The sequence below is a fragment of the Mercurialis annua genome, linkage group LG6 (assembly GCF_937616625.2).
Source record: "Mercurialis annua linkage group LG6, ddMerAnnu1.2, whole genome shotgun sequence".
In the NCBI taxonomy this organism is placed as follows: domain Eukaryota; kingdom Viridiplantae; phylum Streptophyta; class Magnoliopsida; order Malpighiales; family Euphorbiaceae; genus Mercurialis; species Mercurialis annua.
Genome location: NC_065575.1, coordinates 31,048,768 through 31,068,912, shown reverse-complemented (window position 1 = coordinate 31,068,912; position 20,145 = coordinate 31,048,768). Strand labels below are relative to the sequence as shown.

At 36.1% G+C, this 20,145-nt stretch overlaps 3 protein-coding genes and 1 long non-coding RNA gene across 6 annotated transcripts; 3 read left to right on the top strand and 1 right to left on the bottom strand.

Moving 5' to 3' along the window:
- The first annotated feature begins 1,075 nt into the window (after positions 1 to 1,075).
- LOC126687745 (uncharacterized) lies at positions 1,076 to 1,765 on the top strand. Its single transcript, XM_050382302.1, has 2 exons — positions 1,076 to 1,424; positions 1,566 to 1,765. Exons 1-2 carry the CDS (start codon positions 1,076 to 1,078, stop codon positions 1,763 to 1,765), a joined length of 549 nt encoding a protein of 182 aa, XP_050238259.1.
- A 260-nt stretch (positions 1,766 to 2,025) lies between these two features.
- Positions 2,026 to 2,475, top strand: LOC126687744 (uncharacterized). Its single transcript, XM_050382301.1, has one exon. The coding sequence runs from the start codon at positions 2,026 to 2,028 to the stop codon at positions 2,473 to 2,475; it is 450 nt and encodes a 149-aa protein (XP_050238258.1).
- Positions 2,476 to 2,591: 116 nt separating this feature from the next.
- LOC126687743 (uncharacterized) lies at positions 2,592 to 3,440 on the top strand. Its single transcript, XM_050382299.1, has one exon. The coding sequence runs from the start codon at positions 2,592 to 2,594 to the stop codon at positions 3,438 to 3,440; it is 849 nt and encodes a 282-aa protein (XP_050238256.1).
- Positions 3,441 to 10,063: 6,623 nt separating this feature from the next.
- Positions 10,064 to 11,831, bottom strand: LOC126653711 (uncharacterized). Of its 3 annotated transcripts, none has more exons than XR_007632299.2 (3): positions 11,411 to 11,815; positions 11,022 to 11,305; positions 10,064 to 10,920 (listed from the first exon to the last, which is right to left on the bottom strand). It is a non-coding gene; the product is annotated as an uncharacterized LOC126653711 (long non-coding RNA). The 3 variants fall into 3 exon arrangements; XR_007632300.2 differs by having other exon boundaries at positions 11,551 to 11,815; XR_007632298.1 differs by having other exon boundaries at positions 11,022 to 11,831.
- Positions 11,832 to 20,145: the final 8,314 nt, after the last annotated feature.

Here is a 20,145-nt window from a genome sequence, read left to right as displayed (position 1 = left end):
TTTTTATCTCATAAAAGTATAATAAAAAATAGGGTTAATTACATATAAAATCACCACCTTTACACGAATTTTCAAAAATAACACAGCCTTTAAAACGTGTCAATTCAGGGCATCACCTTTCATTTCTTTTCAAAAATAACATGGGCACATTTTTTGATAAAATTTTGCTGACTTGGACATCTGATGAGAGTGTCACGTGTCACGCCACGTCAGCAAAAATGCCACTAAAAATGTGCCCGTGTTATTTTTGAAAAGAAATGAAAGGTGGTGCCCTTAATTGCCACGTTTTAAAGGTCGTGTTATTTTTGCAATTTCGTGTAAAGGTGGTGATTTTATATGTAATTAACCCTAAAAAATAATGTGTTAGTTAATGAACAGGAAAAACTGTTTTTTCTTTTTTTTCCTCTGAGGGCTAGTTAGCTAGCTAACGTACGCTAGTGCCAATGGCGAGAAAGAAACTAGTAAAAACGGTTACTCTGATGATTGAATCTCCATCTACTCTTTCGATCATTGAATCTCCGTCTACTCTTTCGATTAATCCTTTAGTTAGCTTAGAGTAGAAGAACTTCCTGTTGAGGTTGCTATTGAGGTTTCTAAACCTGATTTGGAATATGTGGCCGATGGTGAGATTACTGTAGATCTGATGATGGATGTGAATCAAGTGACTGTAGATCAAGAGAATGTAGTGAAAGAAGCTCCGAATAAGCGGAATGATCAATTCTCTAATAACAAAGATAGAAACGAAGCTAGTACCCTAAAATTCATCCCTCCGGCTGTGAAGGATGGTGTGAGATATGTCAGTTTCAATCCAAAAGATGTTCAGAATGAGGAATACCGAGGGAAGTATGTTATCATTGGATGTGTGTACGGTATGTATCCTAAATTTGAGAGACTCAATGCTTTTGTTAGGAGCAGATGGTTGAAGTTTGGATTGAGGAATGTTATTAGAATTAATGCCTTTATGTCCATGTTTGAGTTTGGATCTGATGATGATTGTAGTGAGGTCTTAGGTGATAGCCCCTATACCTTTGACCAGAAACCCTTGTTATAGAAAAAATGGCACCCTAGGATGTCTATGGACCCTAATGCTATCAGCTATGTACCTTTGTGGATTCAACTGCCTGGTCTGCCATGGGAGTTCTGGACAATTGAGATTTTGAGTAAGATTAGGAGCTTCTGTGGAACTCCACTTTATAGTGATCAGTGTACTATCAGTAAGGTTAAGTTGAACTTTGCTAGAGTACTTGTTGAAATGGAAGTTGCTGGTCCATTTCCTGAAGTTCCTGACCTCCAGGATGAGAATGGAAATGTCTTTAAGCAGAAAATAGTCTATGAGTGGAGGCCCTTGTTCTGTGACAAATGCTATAGAATGGGGCATTCTATCAAAAACTGTAGAGTTACTCAAAATACTAAAAAAGCCCTTGGTGAAAAGGATAATTAGGAGAAGGTAGAGAATAAAGATAAGATTGATGAAGTTGATGTTGTAGTCACTGAGATTGTTATTAATGAAAATGTGAAGGAGAATGTTGTTCTTGTAATGAATCAAAACTAGAATATAAATAAAGAGAAAAGTAAAGCAAGCAGCAGTTCTAAAAAAGGAGATAACAATGGTAAAGAAAGAAGTAACTCCTTCAGTGCCCTTGTTGACATAGCTGGCACTGACATTGATACTGGAGAAGTGATGTTTAGTAGCAATTTGAAATTTGGATCAGTTGGAGATGGGAGGAAGGCTAGGCTGAACTATAGGATGATTGATATAGATTGATGATTGGTGTGTGGAATATGAGAGGAGTGAATATCTCCCTTAAGCAATCAGAAATGTATAATCTGATTGGTAAGTATAATCTGAATATTTTAGGTATTACTGAATCTAGAGTAAATGTTAGTTAGTTTAATAAGGTGTGGGATATTGTTAAGAAGAAGTTGCCTGATTGGGATATTGTCTAAAATTACTCTTGCTCTAGTATGGGGAGAATCTGGATTTTGTATATAAAAAAAACCATAAAGTGTCTTTGGATCCAAATAATGATCTATAAGCAGTATATTCACTGTAAGGTGAGTTATGGTACTTATTCTATGTTATGTTCTTTCATTTATGGGTCTTATCTGCCTAATGAGATAGTAGAATTATGGGATGGGTTAATGCAATTCAGTCAAAATGTGAGATGTAGCTGGATTGTTTTATGGGACTTTAATGCAGTGATGAGTAATAGAGACAGAATTGGGGGGATGGATGTGGATGAAACTGCTGCTTCTGAGTTTAAAAACTGCATTATTGACTCTAATCTTCTAGAGTTAAAGTTCAATGGTATAGATTTTACCTGGTCTAATAACCAGTCTGGTCATGACAGAATCTGGAGAAAATTAGATTGGTGTTTTGTGAATGATTACTGGATGGAAGAGTGGACAGAGTCTTACTGTGAGAAGAGGTCCCCTGGTATCTCTGATCACCCCCCCCAATCATTGTTCATCTGAATGAAGAGGTTAGAATTAGAAAATCTCCTTTTAATTTTTTTAACTTCTTGTGTGATCATGAGAAGTTTAAGGATGTTGTTAAGGAGGTTTGAGAAAAGGATGTTAGAGGTTGCTCTATGTACAAGCTTTATCAGAAGTTGAAGCTTTTGAGAGATGAGTTGAGAAGAATTAACAAGACCTTCTACAGTGACATCTCCTTGAAGATTGAGAGAATTAAAGAGGAGCTAGACATATTACAAATGAGTCTGACTAAGGATCCTTTCAATCTTTCTTTACAAGATGAAAAGAGAACTTACAGCTCTCATTTATGCAAGTTACTTAAGTGGGATGAGAGTATCAAGAGCCAAAAATCTAGAATGCTCTGGATAAATTTGGGGGATCAAAACTCAAATTTTTTTCATAAGAGTATAAAGCAGAGACAAGCCAGGAATAGAATCATTATGATAAGTAATTCTAATGGTAATGTTACTAACCCTGATGGTATTAAAGAGATTTTTCTGAATCACTATAAGCAGTTTATTGGTTCAACTTGTCCTGATGGTTATTCAAGTGCCTTTTTCAAGAAAAACTGGAGTATAGTTGGGAGAGAAATTTGCAATGCAGTGAGGGAGTTTTTTCAAACTGGAAAATTGCTTAAGCAGGTAAATTCTACCTCTATTGCTCTTATTCCTAAAGTTATGAATCCTAAATGTGTAGGTGACTACAGGCCTACAGGTTGCTGTAATGTCACTTATAAAATCATCTCAAAAATTCTGTCTAGTAGACTTAGTAAAGTGCTTAACCTTGTGGTGAATGAGAGTCAATCTGCTTTTGTTAAGGGTAGAAATATTACTGATAATGTCCTTTTGGCTCATGAAATCATTAGGAATTATCATAGGGGGAAGGGTAATTCCTGCTCTATTAAAGTTGACATTCAAAAAGCTTATGATTCCATACTTGGGATTTCATTGAAGAAGTGTTTATAGGCTTGAGGTTCCCTAGGAAATTCATCTATTTGATCATGACCTATGTGAGAAGTGCCATGTTTTCTATAGTGGTTAATGGTGAGGAAGTGGGCTATTTTCCTAGGGGTAGAGGGTTAAGGCAAGGTGACCCCACCTCCCCTCTCATTTTTGTGATGTGTATGGATATTCTGTCCAAGATCTTAAAAGCCAGAACTTTTCAGAATTCTGAGTTTATTTTTCATAAGGGATGTAAAAAGCTAAAGATTAGTCACTTATCTTTTGCTGATGACCTCTTCTTGTTCTCTAATGGTGACTGTAATTCTGTCAGAATTCTTAAACAGTCCCTTTTTGATTTCTCTAAGCTGTCCGGTTTATGTCCAAACTTAAGTAAACGTTTTGTGTACTTTGATGGTGTTAGTAACCAAAACAAAACTGAGATTTTAAACATCCTAGGGTTTCAGCATGGGTCTTTACCTGTCAAGTACCAGCTGGGTCTCCCTCTTATAACCTCTAAACTTTCTATAAATCATTGTTCTGAGATGATTAAAGTCTGTCCTATGCTGGTAGGCAACAGTTGATTAATTCTGTCTTACTAAGTATGCATATCTACTGGTGCACTACTTTCATTCTCCCAAAAGTTGTGGTTTATGGAGTTGAATCAATTTGTAGGAGATTCTTGTGGCATCATGATTCTGATCTGAATAAGAGTAGAAGCTTAGTGAGTTGGAAAGAAGTTTGTTGTGGTAAGAAATTTGGAGGATTAGGAGTGAAGTCCATTCATTTATGGAATGTAGCAGCTATTTCCAAACATGTCTGGAACATAGCAACTCTTAAATCTACCTTGTGAGCTAAATGGGTCATTGAGAACAAGTTAAAAAGGATGAGCTTCTGGGGCATTTGCAAACCAGCAGACTCCTCCTGGTCTTAGAGAAATCTTCTGAAGATTAGAAGAGATATAGCTGAGCATTTTGAATATAAGCTTGAGAATGGTGAAAAGTTTTCCTTTTGGTTTGATCCTTGGCTAGAAGGAAAATCAGTCAATGAGAAGTTTCCCTTTGTTAATTTTAAAGATGCTGAGATTGCTAAAGATGCTAAAGTTAGCAAATTATGGAGGAATGGAGCTTGAAGGTTCCCAGATCCTAATGACCAAGACACTCAGAATGTCTGGGAGTATATAACTAGGAATTTTTGTGTTAATGATAACATTGAAGACAAAGTCATCTGGAAGAGCAGTAGAATTGGTGTTTTCTCTGTGAAGAGTCTTTTTGAAAGATTATATGTTGATAAGGAAATGATGTGTTAGCACTCCCTGATCTGGTTTATAGGGCACATCCCTAGATACTCATTCATTGTCTGGTTGTGCCTGAAGAGAAGAATCTTAACTAAAGACAAGCTAATGAAGTGGAAAATTGTTAACAATGAGACTTGCTGTTTGTGTGGTTCAGGAGCTGAAACCATAGAGTATCTGTTTTTTCAGTGTAGATTTTCTTAGAATGTCTGGTCTAATATCCTTACTAAAATGGGATATAGTATAAGATGCTTTAGCTGGCAGAGAGAGGTCAGTTTGTTTTCTGAGAAGAGCTTCAGGCAGATCCATCATTTTCAGAACCAAAAAAATCTGGTTTACTATTGCTATTTATTTTATCTGGAAAGCTCGTAATTAGGCTATTTTCAATCAGAAGATTCTTTGTCCTGATCAGGTCCTAAGGCAAATCTCTTTTGCTATAGAGATGAAGAAGTTGTGAAGTTTCTTTAGCTCTGTTTTTGTTTTGTTTGCTTCTTCTTGTTGCAGCTGAGTTAGTTGTTTCCTATTAGCTGTTGCACAACTTTTTTTCCCAGGCTGTTTGGCTTTTGACGTTTGGGCTTTGTTTGTGTAAGTTGTAGGGTGTATCTCCCTTTTTTCAGCAATATTAATAAAGTTGTTGCTTTGGGTGATTGACTAAAAAAAATGTTAATTAAACATAAAATTATAAAATATCCTTAAAATTTTTATTATATTTATCATCACATAAAATTAATATCCTTTTTTATATATAATTGGGGAGGCAGTAGCACTTGTGGGAGGAATTGAACCCACGACCTAGCAGTTTGTTGCCAACGCTTATGCCATTATATTTATAACAATATAAAATGAGGTAATAACCTGGATTTCGGTGTTTATAAAAGAAGTGACGAGTCTCATTTTGAATCGTTAAAATGAGAAAAGTAAGAAATTAAAACAGAGTAATTGGATAAAGAAAACACGAGTAGGTCGATATTGGAATTTTAATAAAGAAAATTCAATATTAGAATTCCATAAAGGAAGTGGAAAAAAGGACTTAAAAAGAGTTGACGAAAAAATGGACAAAAGTACATTTAAGTCCTAAGATTTAAATATAATGATTTAATTCCTAAAACAATTAAATAAATTATAGTTGGGAATTAGTATTTAAGAATATGATATCGATTAATTGGATATCAATATTGATTAAGCGAATTTGATGAAAAATAAGCGTTTTACCTCAAATTGGAATTTGAGCATTTTTGGCCAAAAATTGCCAAAAATAAATTATCGGGAATAAAATTATGAGTTATTAAGGTAATATTATTTATTTGGGTAATAAATAATATGAAGTTTACCGAGGTGTGAAAATCGGGTATTAAATCGACGAATTTAGGCAAAATAAAAGCTAAAAGTTAAAATGGTTAAAAATAACAATTCAAAAAACTAAAAGAGACTTTTGCCATTAAAACATGAATCAAATGGATTTGATTCTTAGATCAGCGATAGAAATAAAAGAACTCAGGTCCGATTGAGGCGATTCTTGAGAAATAAAAGAACTCAGGTCATCTCCTTCCTTAGAAAGCTAAACATCCAAAAAAACTTAGAATTGCCATATCTCCTTCGTTCAAGGTCCGATTGAGGCGATTCGTGCGGCCACGGAACGAGGAGGAGGAGCTCTACTTATCTAGCTTTATTATTTGAGGTAAAATCGCATCTAGTAGTTAGTATTTTCTGCTGTGATTTTCGGTTTTGATGATTGAAGTTGAGCTAATGGCTTTTGATGGTGAATTTGATGTTCTTGATGGGTAATTAATTAAGTAGGCTGAGTTTAATTAATTATTTGGTAAGATATGAGAGTTATGATGTGTATGTGATGATTAGGGGCTAATGTTTGGTGGATGGCCAGAGGTCTTAATGGCCGGACCTGTTGGAACTCCGTCCAGCTGGCGATGCACCATGCCAACGACGGCACGGTAGAGCTGAGCTTCGGCAGCTCTGGTGCGACACACCAGAGCTGAACCAAAGCATCCCCTCCCCCTTGCCGAAATAGGGGAGGGAAGACATGAAGGAAGGGGATCGAGTTACCCCTTTCCTGAGGTCCTGTAATACTCAGTTTTGCGTAAAATGCCAACTTACGCAAACTAGTGTCGAATTGGACGTAAAATGGATTGTGAAAGAAAACTTGGAGTCAAGGTTTTGTTGAATGAAATGAGGTTATATTAAGGTGTATGGGCTGTTTTCAAGTGTTTAAAACGCTAATGAAATGAGTTTAGTATTAAGCGTTTTAAGCTTGAAAGTGTAAACTAGAAAGTTGACATAAAATGTGATAGAGTCGAGATAGAATGTTTAAAACCACGGGTATAGAGTTTGAAAGTATAAGTCGATATTTAAAGAATATCTAGTTAAAATCATAAGTTAAGATTAAGAAGTCAACTTAAGCTAATAACTTAGGATTATTATATTGAACATATGTTTATTAATTTTTAAACATATTTGTATTATAATGCGACAGACGTATCGACGAGTTACGGAATTAACGGTGTTGGCTTAGAGGAATTCGGCCAAGGCATTAGAATCGTGAAAGTTTGGATAGCGAGGCGTGAGTATATTTTACTCACTCGCATTATCGTACTAAACTTATATTATATTCTATATGAATAGTATGTAAATGCATCGCACTTATGTGTTGTATGAATTGATTGAATTGGATTGGTTTGTATTTGTTTGGATGGTATTGATTTGGATTGGATTGTTTGATTGGATTGACTTGTGTCGTTTTGTATATGAATTCTTTGTATTGCTTTGTATATGAAAATTTTGAATGTGTGTATGGTTTGTATTAGAGATGTGATCACAGAGTCGAGTCAAGTTTAGACGATAAAAATAGAACGAAACCAACTAACTTACCGTGGAACCTCTCGTATGTGTAAAGTTGTCTCGGTGGAATTATCTCGGGACCTTTGTTTGAGACACAAAGTTGATCTCGGTTGAACTATCTCAGGACATATGTCTACGGAAGTAAGCTCGGCTGAATTATCTCGGACATTCCCTTCTTGTTTGGATTCGAGCGTGATACGAGTAACTCGGTTGAACTATCTCGGGACTGTATTACTTGGTATAGGTTGAACTCAGTTGAACTATCTTGGAGCGGACCTTACCAAAATGGATTAAAAAGACAATACCCTCGCTAAGGCTAGGTAAATACCTAGACCGATATAAGTCTGAGATTAAGACTTGCTTGAATTGCCTATTTGCCTATTTGAATTGGTTGAAAGTATATGTATATGAGATTATTGTGTTTGCATAAAACGTTTTCAAAATGCGATGCTTTTTTGATAATAGGGTGAGTAACGTATAACTCACTCAGCTTAAAGCTGACACCCCCCCCCCCTATAGTGTTTTCTTTCATGTACCTAGACTCTGGACTTGGCTAGAAGTCCATTTTTGATCGGAAGTCGCTTTGGCAATGTACAACCCCAGACTTCCCTAGTGTTGCAGTAGTGTCATGGTCTGATCAGAGTCGTAGCCTAGTACAGCGACATGCTTTATATTTGCATATACTCTTATTGTCTTTGTATTTATGTTTTACCGGCTACGATGTATGTTTTGCACACGGAGGTAGTACCCGTGTTATGATCATAAACACTAGTGTATGTCGACAAAACAACTAGTGTGTATAATGGTATTTTGATATAAATGCTTCCGTTTATAAAGTCTCTGCGTTGGTGTTAGTTTGCGAAATATTTCTAGTGTCTTTTAAGTTTGCTACGAGTTTCAGAACTATCATTCCATTCTCTAGCGCCGGTCTCGGCTCGAGATTTCGGGTCGTGACAAATTAATATCCTGATATTTTAATAACAAATTAGTTGAATTATATGCATATTAACTTTTTTTAGGGCACACAAAATAGAATTATTATGAATTGTAAATAAGTGTCATAATTGTCACGACCCAAATTTATGAGTCGCGACCGGTGCTAGGGAATGGGAGTGGTAGCTCCGAAACCCGTAGCAAGCCTAAAATCCTGTGTAAATTTTTCGCAAATCAAATCATATTTCATATATTAAAATACATGTGACCCCATTTACAAATAATATCAGAGTTAAAAACGCGTTATACAAAATTCTAGTTAAAATATCTAGACTACTGCGGACTGCTAGAATGAAAACCTTCTTTTTCTTCTTATACAAATGACTTCCGAGAATTAAAACTTCGGAAGCTTAACTCTTCAAATCATATCATACCATCCCTGAAAAATGGGAGGAGCAACGGGGTCAGTATAAAACTGAGTGAGTTCACCAAATTACACGCAATATCACATAAAGGGTTAAAACATTTGAAAACCCATTTTATATATAGAAAATACTCTTTTGAAATCATATTGCATACTCTATTTACTTTTCTTCATAACTCTTTGTTTATTTCATAAACTTGTAGTTTATACGTATCTGACATCTTTGATTTCTTATTAGGGTATTGACATTTTTCTTTCTCGTTTTGTTGTAATAGTTTTCGATCGGATCTTAAATCTTAGGTTATATCATCATGATTCTAAATCAAATTAAATTATTGGCAAGTCTCTTGTGACTTGATCCTTATGGTTGGGTCCCGAGATAGTTCAACCGAGTTACCCATAACCATATGGTACAGTCCCGAGATAATTCAACCGAGTTACTTGTACCATTTCTCAATCCCAAACGATCGATAGGAGTCCCGAGATAATTCAACCGAGTTACTCCTTAGACACGGGTCCCGAGATAGTTCAACCGAGTTGCCTTCGTGTCTGCATTCGGACTCTGCACCCTGCAGGTCTTTTGAACTTAACTGTAGATTCATATAATTCCTATTGTCGTTTAATAGGAATGTTTGTTCACATTGTGTCTCGATCTTTGTTTCGTATTAATTCTCGATGTATCGCACTTACTTTTATTTCGTATAAGTTCCGAAGACTATCATCGAGAATGGATGAAATACAGGTCCCGGAATAATTCTACCGAGTTCCACCTTGTATCTCAGTTCTTATTATTGAATATGTCAGAGTTCACTTTTCTTATCTATGTGTTTATCATTTCGATGATTTATGTTGGGTTTTCTTGATCCTTTATGGACCATGACATGCACATTACAATCTACAAGCATACATCTATAACACACGCACGTATGGGTATTCATTATAATTAAAAGTACGTATAGGAACGTGTAAGCGTTCGATTTTGAGCTTAATTATAAAGTTAATTATACTATTGAATTTTAATAAACTCTGAAAACTAACTTGATATTTTTGCTATTTAATCTTTTTATTAAGTGAGTGGAATAAATTTAAAAGTGAGTAAAATAAGCTAATAAATTAAAATGCTAAACAAAACAAACAAAAATCAAATAAAAAAAAATGAATATTTATTATTAACACACAAAAAAATATAAAAATTACAAAAGTGGTATGAAAATAAATTACAGAGACAAAATTGTAAAAATAAAAACGTCAGGGACCAATCTGGCACATCGTGAGAAGTTCAGGCACCAAACTGTAAATTAGCCAATTTTGTCATGTAGTGGCACTATTTGCTACAGTGTTTATGAATAGTAGAAACACTGTAGCTCGATCAACATTAAGACCTGCCAAAAACAGTTTAAGGCCATTAATCCAAACATGTATCTAATTAAGCAATATTAGGCATAATTAATCTAATTTATCATATTTACAAAATTGCCACTGCTCAAGCCTATAAAAGAAAGGCCTCACAGCCATTGCAAAGGAGCAGGGAATATACAGAGCAATCTGCCCATACAAATCTCTTTCACCTTTTAGCTAGCTTGGTGTTCAATCTAAAAGGCTTCTCTTTGTTTTTCTTACTTCTAGATTGGGGTTCAATCTAGCAGTAACTCATTTCTTGTTTTTGCATTCCTATTCTGTTTATTTCTTTTAATTCTGAATTCACAAGCAAATATGAAATAATCTGAGTTCAAGCCTAAACAAGTAAGTATCTCTACCATTTTCTTAGCTAGTGTTTTCAACATTTATAAAATCATTTACATTGTTTTAAAATGAAAAACCAACAGCTGAGATTTTATTTTTTTTTAGAAAAATCTGGGTACATGCCTATTTCTAATCACAAAATCCCTGTTCTCATTTATAAAGAAATCAACTCAGATTGAGACTTATCTTCAAAATGTGAATCCCCTAGAGTCCATTCTTGTGGTCCTTCCTCCATTGCCCGAATGCTTCTGATACATCTGCTGCAGATACAACCAGAAGAGAGTAGTAAAATTTTCAATAAATTGTAGACCAGAAAACTCATAAATCAACCAAAAGAAACTAGATTCAGTTTCTCAATAACCTTTGGTTTCAATGAGCTTATGGAAGCATTGAACTTGCTGTTATTCCGGCGAGTCTACCGCCATCGGTTCATAATGAATCGACAGATAGATGAAACAGAAAACCACAATCCAGTCATAACCCAACAAAACCTAATTAATCAATGAACAAAATTGAAATAGTTGAGATATAAAACTTACCTTCGAGTGTCAATCTCCAAGCCCATTCTTCTGGTCTAGGTTCTTTGAGAGCAAAGGCTCAGGTTCTTCTGCTCTCATTCTCCAGCTTTATAGGAGCTCCAACACCCTGTAGATGAAATCAAATGGAGTCAGAAACCCATGAGAAACCAAAACTAGTAATTACAGAATGATAGTTCAACTAAAAATTATTTTTGAGTTTAGAATCATAAACTAGGCATATTGTAACATTCATCGTGCATGAACAAACTGAATCTAAGAAGGTTCAGTTTGCTAAAATAGCTTCAAAACAAAGCTGAAATGGTTTCCCTTGATAAATTCACGAAAAATCCCTTTAATCAACGCCATATCTACCGAGGTTCGGTCGACATAAAAGGATTCCTCACGAATTTCCAAACAGAACCAATCTGAAATTATGAGCTAGACGAAGTGGATTAGGATAACTCGAGAAACAAAAAAAAACAGAAAATGATTAGGTTTTGGTTTAGGTTCAGTAATTGGCTGCCATGAGGAAGAAATAAGGAGTAATGGAAGAAAGGAAAAGATGGCGAGCAGTGATGCGGCTAGGTTAAACGGAATGGGGAAAGTGATTATAACCTGTGTATTTACAAAAGGGGCTAGGTCATTTTAGTGGGCTCATTTTGGGTAGTCTTTGAATCTTAATTAAATCCATGTGTTTTATAAGCCCACCATTTTATAATTATTGATAATTTAATCCATTTAGTGCATCTAATCATAAAATTGATATTTCAGCTTCTCTTTATTTTTTATAATTTTGCATCATTATGTACTATTATTTTTAATTACGTCGAACTACGTGGGCTTTGATTCCGGTATTCGGATACGTAGGCATCGGAATTTAATTTTCGATTCAAGTCTAACCTTTAATTTTATTTTATGTATCGAAATTCATATTTTCATATTTATGTATTTTTTTTTATTTTCGTAAATGATTGAATTTTATTTGGGGTTAAAGTATTATTCAATCCTTTCTAATTCAGAAACTCTAAAAAAAATTTATTTATTTTTGGATATGATTGGATAATATTCCAGTGTTTGGATATTATTTAATCTATCCCAAATTTTAATTTTTAAATTTATTTATTATTTATTTATAATAATAACTAAATAATATTTTGGTGTTCAAATATTATTTGATTAATTTACTAAATAATAAATAACATAATCCTATTATAAAAATTAACTAAATAATATTACGGTGTTCATATATTATTCAATCTATTTTAATTTTGTGAACTATAACAATTTAAATATTTTGTTTATTTATAATGCGATTAAATAATATTTGGCGTTAGAATATCATTTATTCCATTTTAAATCTACAACCTTCTTATTTGGCGTCTCGGCATTCAAACCGAGATTTAAATGTACACTTTTTATTCGGCATCTCGGCTTCCAAACCAAGATCCATTTTTATATTTTTTTTTAATTTGGCGTCTCGGCTTTCTAACCGGGACTCAAATTCAATTTACACAAATTGTATGTTCAATTGTGGTATTAGTTCCTCTATGAACTACGTGGGTTTTGATTCTGGCATGACAGATACGTAGGCGTCTCGGCATTCAAACTGAGACTCAAATCCAAATCCTTTAAAATTTATTTTTCAGTTATGGTATTAGCTCTAGCGAACTATGTGGACTTTGATTCCGGCATGACAGATACATAGGCATCTGTGGATCCAGATACAAGTCCAGTCTTTTAATATTTTTTTTATTTTTTTTTTATTTTTTTTTATTTTAATGTTTAAATTAATATTTTTACATTGTTTCACTAATAGTTCATAATAATACACGTACATTAATTTAATTTATGCTTTTAATTTTACTAGCTTATTTATTTATGTTTTATCTATACTAAGTACACACACTCACAAATGGATTGGTGTTCAATCCATAAACCGTTTTCTTAGCTTAAAACGAAAATGAGTACCGTCAACTTCTTGGGAAACCGGAAGCTCTGCGTGAAAATTCTCACTCGAAACTAACTCCTGTTATATTCGGGTTCGATAAACAGCGAGGGTATATTGGTTTTGGGACCTTTCCTTAGAATTAGAGGTCGAAAAATTAACCCGTAATTATTAAAAAGCAAACGATGAATTAAATAGGATATTATTTCCGAACCTGAATCTCTGAAGAGGTGAAGATAATTATAATGCTTTAATTATCTTTTCCTTCCCGGTTAACTCCGGGTGGCGACTCCATAAATATTTTTTAAAATAAATAAAAAAATTAAATTCTCCCACTCTTTAAAAACGGACTCCGCCAAAATTGTGTGGGGCCTCGAGCGAAATCTCGCGGGATCTCCACAGTGGCGACTCCACTGGGGACGTTAGAAATAATTCTGAAAATATTCATCGTTTGCTTTATGGTTATTTACTGGTTGACCTTTCATGTCCTAAAACTCACGTGCGGAAAATTAGAAACTTCATTTAGGCTCTCGCTTATGACAATGTCTTATGATGTTAGAATAAATTGGAAATATAAGGTCAAGGAGGACCGATTTTACGCATTGTTTTGTATGATATTTGGAATGACCGAAAGTGGCATATCATGCATCTCATGCATTTGCATATAATTTTTAGAATATCATACATATTAATGCTTTATTCATGCACTTAAATGTCTAGTATGCATATCAACACAATTTCCTAATCATGCATCATTTTGTTTTATTTAGGAAACATCATTGCGCCTCCAAAGTTACCTCGCACTACTCAATACAAAAGAAGTAAGCAGTCACCGAAACAAGTTGTCTGGTCTAGGTCCAAAAAGCGTCTTGACAGATTGCTTGAACCTACTGAAATCAATTTTAATACACCAGTTAGACAATCTCCAATGGCTCAGCAGTCGCAATTGCAAAGCTCACAATCACCCACCAGCCAAGGAACCGACCCTGTCTTAAGGGACGAGGTGGAAAGGATAATTGAGAACACTCTTGATGCCAAGCTAGCTCCAATTTTGGAAGCATTGAAGCAGTTGAAAGGAAAAGGACCTGCAGAACCTTCCATGGTAACAATTGAATCGTCTCCATTAGCAGACTCAAAACATGCCTCCATAGCAGACAAGGGGGAAACATGGGCCCACCTATTTGGAGAAAAGAAATATGAGGAATTGAATGCTAATCCTACACCACCCAATTCTGAAATTGAGAAGATCACAAAGGAACTTGAAAAGTTAAAAACTCAAGTAGCAGACAAGAAGAAAGGGACTTTTAACCCGGATGATCTCAATTTGGTTCCTCCAAGCTCCTTACCATCAAAGTTCAAGTATCCTGATATAAAAAAGTACAATGGGGTCGGTTGTTGCATTAGCCATCTCAAACACTTCAAAACTCATATGGATACTACAGGTGCTGATGAAGACACTATATGGAGTCTGTTTTCTCTTTCACTAGAAGGACCTGTTCTAGAATGGTACTACGGGTTGAGTCGGGCCGCAAGAAGTGACTGGAGAGAAATGATAGCTCAATTTGTTAAAAGGTATGATTATACCTCCCATATGGAAGTCACTCTTATGGACTTACAATCGACTACTCAAAAGGCCGAGGAACCTTTTATGGACTATTTCAGAAGATGGTTACAAAAAGCTTCCCAACTCAAGAATCAGATCGGTGAAAAGGACCAAATCCACCTCATGATTAATGGATCACTACCTAATATCAAGAAGGAAATAGCATGTTTTCCATTCAAAAATTTTAGAGACCTCTGTGATTCTGCATTGCAAGCTGAAAAGGTGATAAAAGAGAGAAACAAGGCTTACGCGAGCTTCAATTCTAATAACAGAAAGGGTACAAGCATAACCTCAAATCCGAACACCTCAACAAAATTTTCTGACGTAAAAGCACTAAACAGTCCATCTCGAACATACTCTAGCTTTAAGCTTCCCTTGTCGAAGGTCTTCGAAGAGCTTAAAAAGAGAAATCTAATTACACCCTTAGACCCAAAACCTTTACCACCCAAAGTGTCGTCAAATTTTAACCCTAACCTAAAATGCCTATACCACCAACAAATTGGACATGACACGAACACTTGTTATAGACTTCGAGATATCTTGCAGGATCTCATTGATTCTGGAAAAATCCCAAACCCCGATGACCCAAACAGACCATCAACTAAACACAATCCCTTACCCAACCACCAAAATAATAGTAACAGAAATTATCAAGCTGTACCTGGTATTTATATGCTCACAATTGATGTTACCGATGAAGAGGAAATCTTAAGCTCTATCCGAGTGCACGCGCCGAATTCACAAAGAACCAAGCTCTCTCCATATGAACCCCTACCAATATCTGTAATTGGTAAAGATCCATCGTACGAGGCTTTCAAAAGAAGGTGGTGTTCTCCAAATCACGACCAGCATGAAGAGGAACTCTCCGATCAAACCATAGAAAATTCACAAAGCATGCATGTCAATATGGTTAAAGGAGTACCAGATTCAGGATATCTTGTGCCTTCCGATTTTTGGGAATCGATGGAAATTGATCATGAAAGTATATCACCTGAATCAGATAACTTTTGGGAGAGTCAATGTGGAGAAACGGAAGCTGTGAAACCAATTACCCGGAGTGGTCGCTTCTACAATGACGAAAGAGAGAAGGAAAAAGAAAATGATACGCGAGGAGATGCAATGAAAGAATCTGAAGAGGATGTAGTCTTGAAGCAGCTGAGGCAAACTAAAGCAAATGCAAGCGTGTGGGATTTGCTAGTTGCATCCAAAACCCATAGAGATGCAATGTTTGAAGCACTCGCTAGTCTGAACATAAATGTTAACAGTACTCCTCAAGACTTGGTTCAATTAGTCAAAGGGGGTGCAGACATTATCTTCTCTGATAAAGAACTAACATCTGAAGGTAGGAATCATATTCGAGCATTGTACATTCAAGTGGAAGCTAAATGGATGATTGTTCCCAAAGTCATGGTAGATGACGGCTCGGCGTTAAACGTTTGTCCTCTAAAAGTGTTACCCAAATTGGGTATGACTAAAAATGACTTGCAAAAAACACAATTAATAGTGAGAGCATATGACGAGTCTAAAAGACTAGTGGAAGGAACCTTCAAAACGGCTGTAAAAGTGGGACCTATTGAGTCTATAGTGGAGTTCATGGTGGTAGATATACCAATCAGTTATGCACTACTACTTGGTCGACCTTGGTTTCATGCTTTAGGCGGAGTTCCATCCACTCTTCATCAGAAGATTAAGTTCCCATTTAATGATGATATTATCACTATATCAGCTGAGGAGGACAGCATATGTTCTAAAGTTAATCTAGAAGCTGAAATTCCTCCAGTCACTGGTTTCAACTTAGTTGCTGGAATATATGAGGATTATATGGACCCTCAAGTTGCTGTGATGATGAAGAATATGAAATTTTTCCCTGGCCTGGGATTAGGGAAGAATCAACAAGGCACCCCTACCATTCTTGACCTTCGAGGACAAAACACCAGGGTTGGCCTCGGTTATAACCAAGAAACTGCCTATAAAAGTGCAATGCAGACTGAGAGAGGTATTTTTCTAAAGGAAGGAACCCATCAAGTTTACAAGAATATGAAACCTCGAAAGGAGTGGCCCGGTTGGGAAATTTTCAATGATGCCGTCAAGGATGTTTGCATTAAGAAGAAGTGGGATGTCAACAATATGCTGATAGGTCTAAACCATGTTGTCGGTGTCCAAGCTGAGGCCGAGACCATCTCGATGGAGGACTATGTCCTGAATAATTTCAAAACTCTTAGTTTAGATGATGATGTTTTTATTTCTGATGTACTGGATGACAATGATGTATTCCTTTCCAAATTCAATACAATAAACACCAACTTTACTTATTTGTTTGATGTTTTTCCTGATGGAAGCATATGCACATTAGATTATTTGCATAGCATATTTCATATCAACTCAATGCATTCTATCTCATTTAATTTGGGTACAACCGAAAATCCTAAAGAAATACTTTTAGGAAGCAATTGCACTCCTGAGTTTAGAGAGAGACATGAGAGAATATTAAAAGAAAAACAAGTAGCATTTGCATGGACTTATGAGGATATGCCAGGAATCGATCGAGATATCGCTCAACATTATATTCCGACATATGATGACGCCAAACCAATTAAGCAAAAGCTTAGACGAATGAAGCCAGAGTGGGCGCAAAAGGTTAAAGAAGAAGTGGAAAAACAGATTGAGGCTGGATTTCTAGAAGTAATTGATTATCCAGAATGGCTAGCCAACATTGTTCCTGTAGCTAAGAAAGATGGGAAAGTCAGAATGTGTGTGGATTACAGAGATCTCAATAAAGCATCTCCTAAAGATGATTTTCCATTACCTCACATCGATGTGCTAGTAGATGCAGCTGCAGAAATGTTATGGTATGCTTGTTGCGATGGCTTCTCCGGTTATAATCAAGTATTAACAGCCCAAATTCACAAGGCTAAAACATCCTTTATCACTGAATGGGGAACCTTCTGTTACAAGGTTATACCGTTTGGATTAAAAAATGCTGGAGCTACATATCAACGTGCAGTGACAACCCTATTCCATGATATGATGCATAAGGAAGTAGAGATATATGTGGATGATATGGTAGTAAAAGCAAAGTCCGAGGAAGAGTACTTTGAAGCCCTTGAAAAATTTCTAGATAGGGTCATTAAGTATAACCTTAGACTTAACCCAAAGAAGTGTATATTTGGAGTTGGGTCGTGCAAATTATTAGGATATGTGGTAAGCCAAAAAGGGATAGAGATTGATCCCGACAAAGTAAAAGCTATCAAAGAGATGCGTTCGCCGAAAACAGAGACAGAAGTCCGAGGATTTCTAGGAATGTTGCAGTACATAAGTAGGTTCATAGCCAAACTAACTTCTGTGTGTGCTCCAATTTTCAAGCTATTGAAGAAGAGTCAGTCAATGATATGGTCTGAACAATGTCAAGAGGCCTTTGACAGAATTAAAGAATATTTGTCAAATCCTCCAATCCTCAAGCCTCCTAAATCAGGAAAACCTTTAACTTTATATCTCTCCATAGAGGAACAATCGATGGGGGCTATGCTAGCACAAGAAGACGTGGGATATGTGGAGCACGCTGTGTACTACCTCAGTAAAAAATTAAGTGAAAATGAACAAAAGTACACGATGATAGAGAAAATGTGTTTAGCAATGGTATGGCTCACTAAAAAATTAAGGCACTACTTTATGACCTACCAAATCGATGTGGTATCAAAGATTGATCCTATGACATACCTATACAAAACTCCTTCTTTAATCGGAAAGCTTGGAAGATGGTTACTTTTGTTGTCCGAATTTGACATACAATACATATCCAAGAAAGTAATCAAGGGAAGAGCTGTGGCTGAATTTTTGGCACAAAATCCAGTAAATGATGATGAGCCCATTGACTTTTCTTTTCCAGACGAAGAAATTGGGTTAATAGATATTGGAAAGTGGAAAATGTACTTTGATGGCGCTGTGAATAAAAGTGGAGCTGGCATTGGTGTCATTTTGATATCCCCGGAAGGAGAATGGATGCCACTATCCAAAAGATTGGATTTTTGGGTGACTAATAACATGTCTGAATACGAAGCGTGCATCTTTGGGATGGAATCTTTGAGAGCAATAGGAGTTAAACACGTGGATATCTTTGGAGATTCTAGTTTGGTGATTAAACAAGTGAGAAAAGAGTGGGAGATAAAAGAAGAAAAATTGAAACCATATCTCCAATATATTGAAGTACTCAAGACGCATTTTGATGTAGCAGAGTTCAGGTTTATCCCTAGGGAAGAAAACCAGATTGCAGATGCACTTGCTGGGTTAGCATCAGTTTGGGAAGATCCGGGAAGATTGTTTATCAGGCCTTTAGTGATGGTGAGAAGTAAAGTTCCTTGTTTTGAGGGGACAAAAGTATTAGACATCACTCAAGATGGAAAACCATGGTATTATGATATTCAAAGATTCATGCAAGATAAAGAATATCCAGAAGCAGCTACAAAGAAGGATAAAAATTTGATCCGAAAACTAGCACAACAATTTTTCTTGTTACAAGGAAAGATATACAAGCGTCACCATGATCTGCACTTGCTTTGTGTAGATGAAGAAGAGGCCAAGCAACTCATGGAGGAGGTCCATTCTGGTATCTGTGGACCTCATATGAATGGAAAAGAATTGTCGCGCAAAATTATGAGGCAAGGATACTTCTGGCTGACAATGGAGGCCGATTGCATTCACTTTGTTAGAAAGTGCCATAACTGTCAAATTCATGGAGATCTGAGCCATATTCCACCATCAGAGTTACATAGTCTTACCTCGCCTTGGCCCTTCTCGGCATGGGGTATTGACATCATTGGTAAAATTCATCCAACTGCGTCAAATGGTCATGAATTCATCGTAGTCGCCATAGACTATTTTACACGGTGGGTAGAAGCCGAATCCTACAAGATACTGGGGGCAAAACAAATGGCCGAGTTTATTGAAACTCGTATAATATACAGGTATGGGGTTCCACACCATATTGTGAGCGATAATGGAGTTCAATTTCAAGGAGAAGTGAGGCATCTATTGCATGAGAATGGAATTGAGCATCATAAGTCTTCACCCTATAGACCTCAAGCTAATGGCGCAGTGGAAGCGGCCAATAAGAATGTTAAAAAGATCCTTGCCAAAATGGTGGAAACATATAGAGATTGGTCGAAGAAATTGCCTTATGCCTTACATGGATATAGGACAACAGCGAGAACGTCAACCGGCGCAACTCCATATTCTTTGGTGTTTGGAATGGAAGCGGTCCTACCAATAGAGGTTGAATTGCAGTCACTCAGAGTGGTATTGGAGGCCCAAATTCATGAGTACGAATGGGCTAGAGCGAGATATGAACACTTGACAATTTTGGATGAGAAGAGAATACGAGCGATGTTCAATAACCAGATGTACCAAAGGCGAGTTGCCAGAG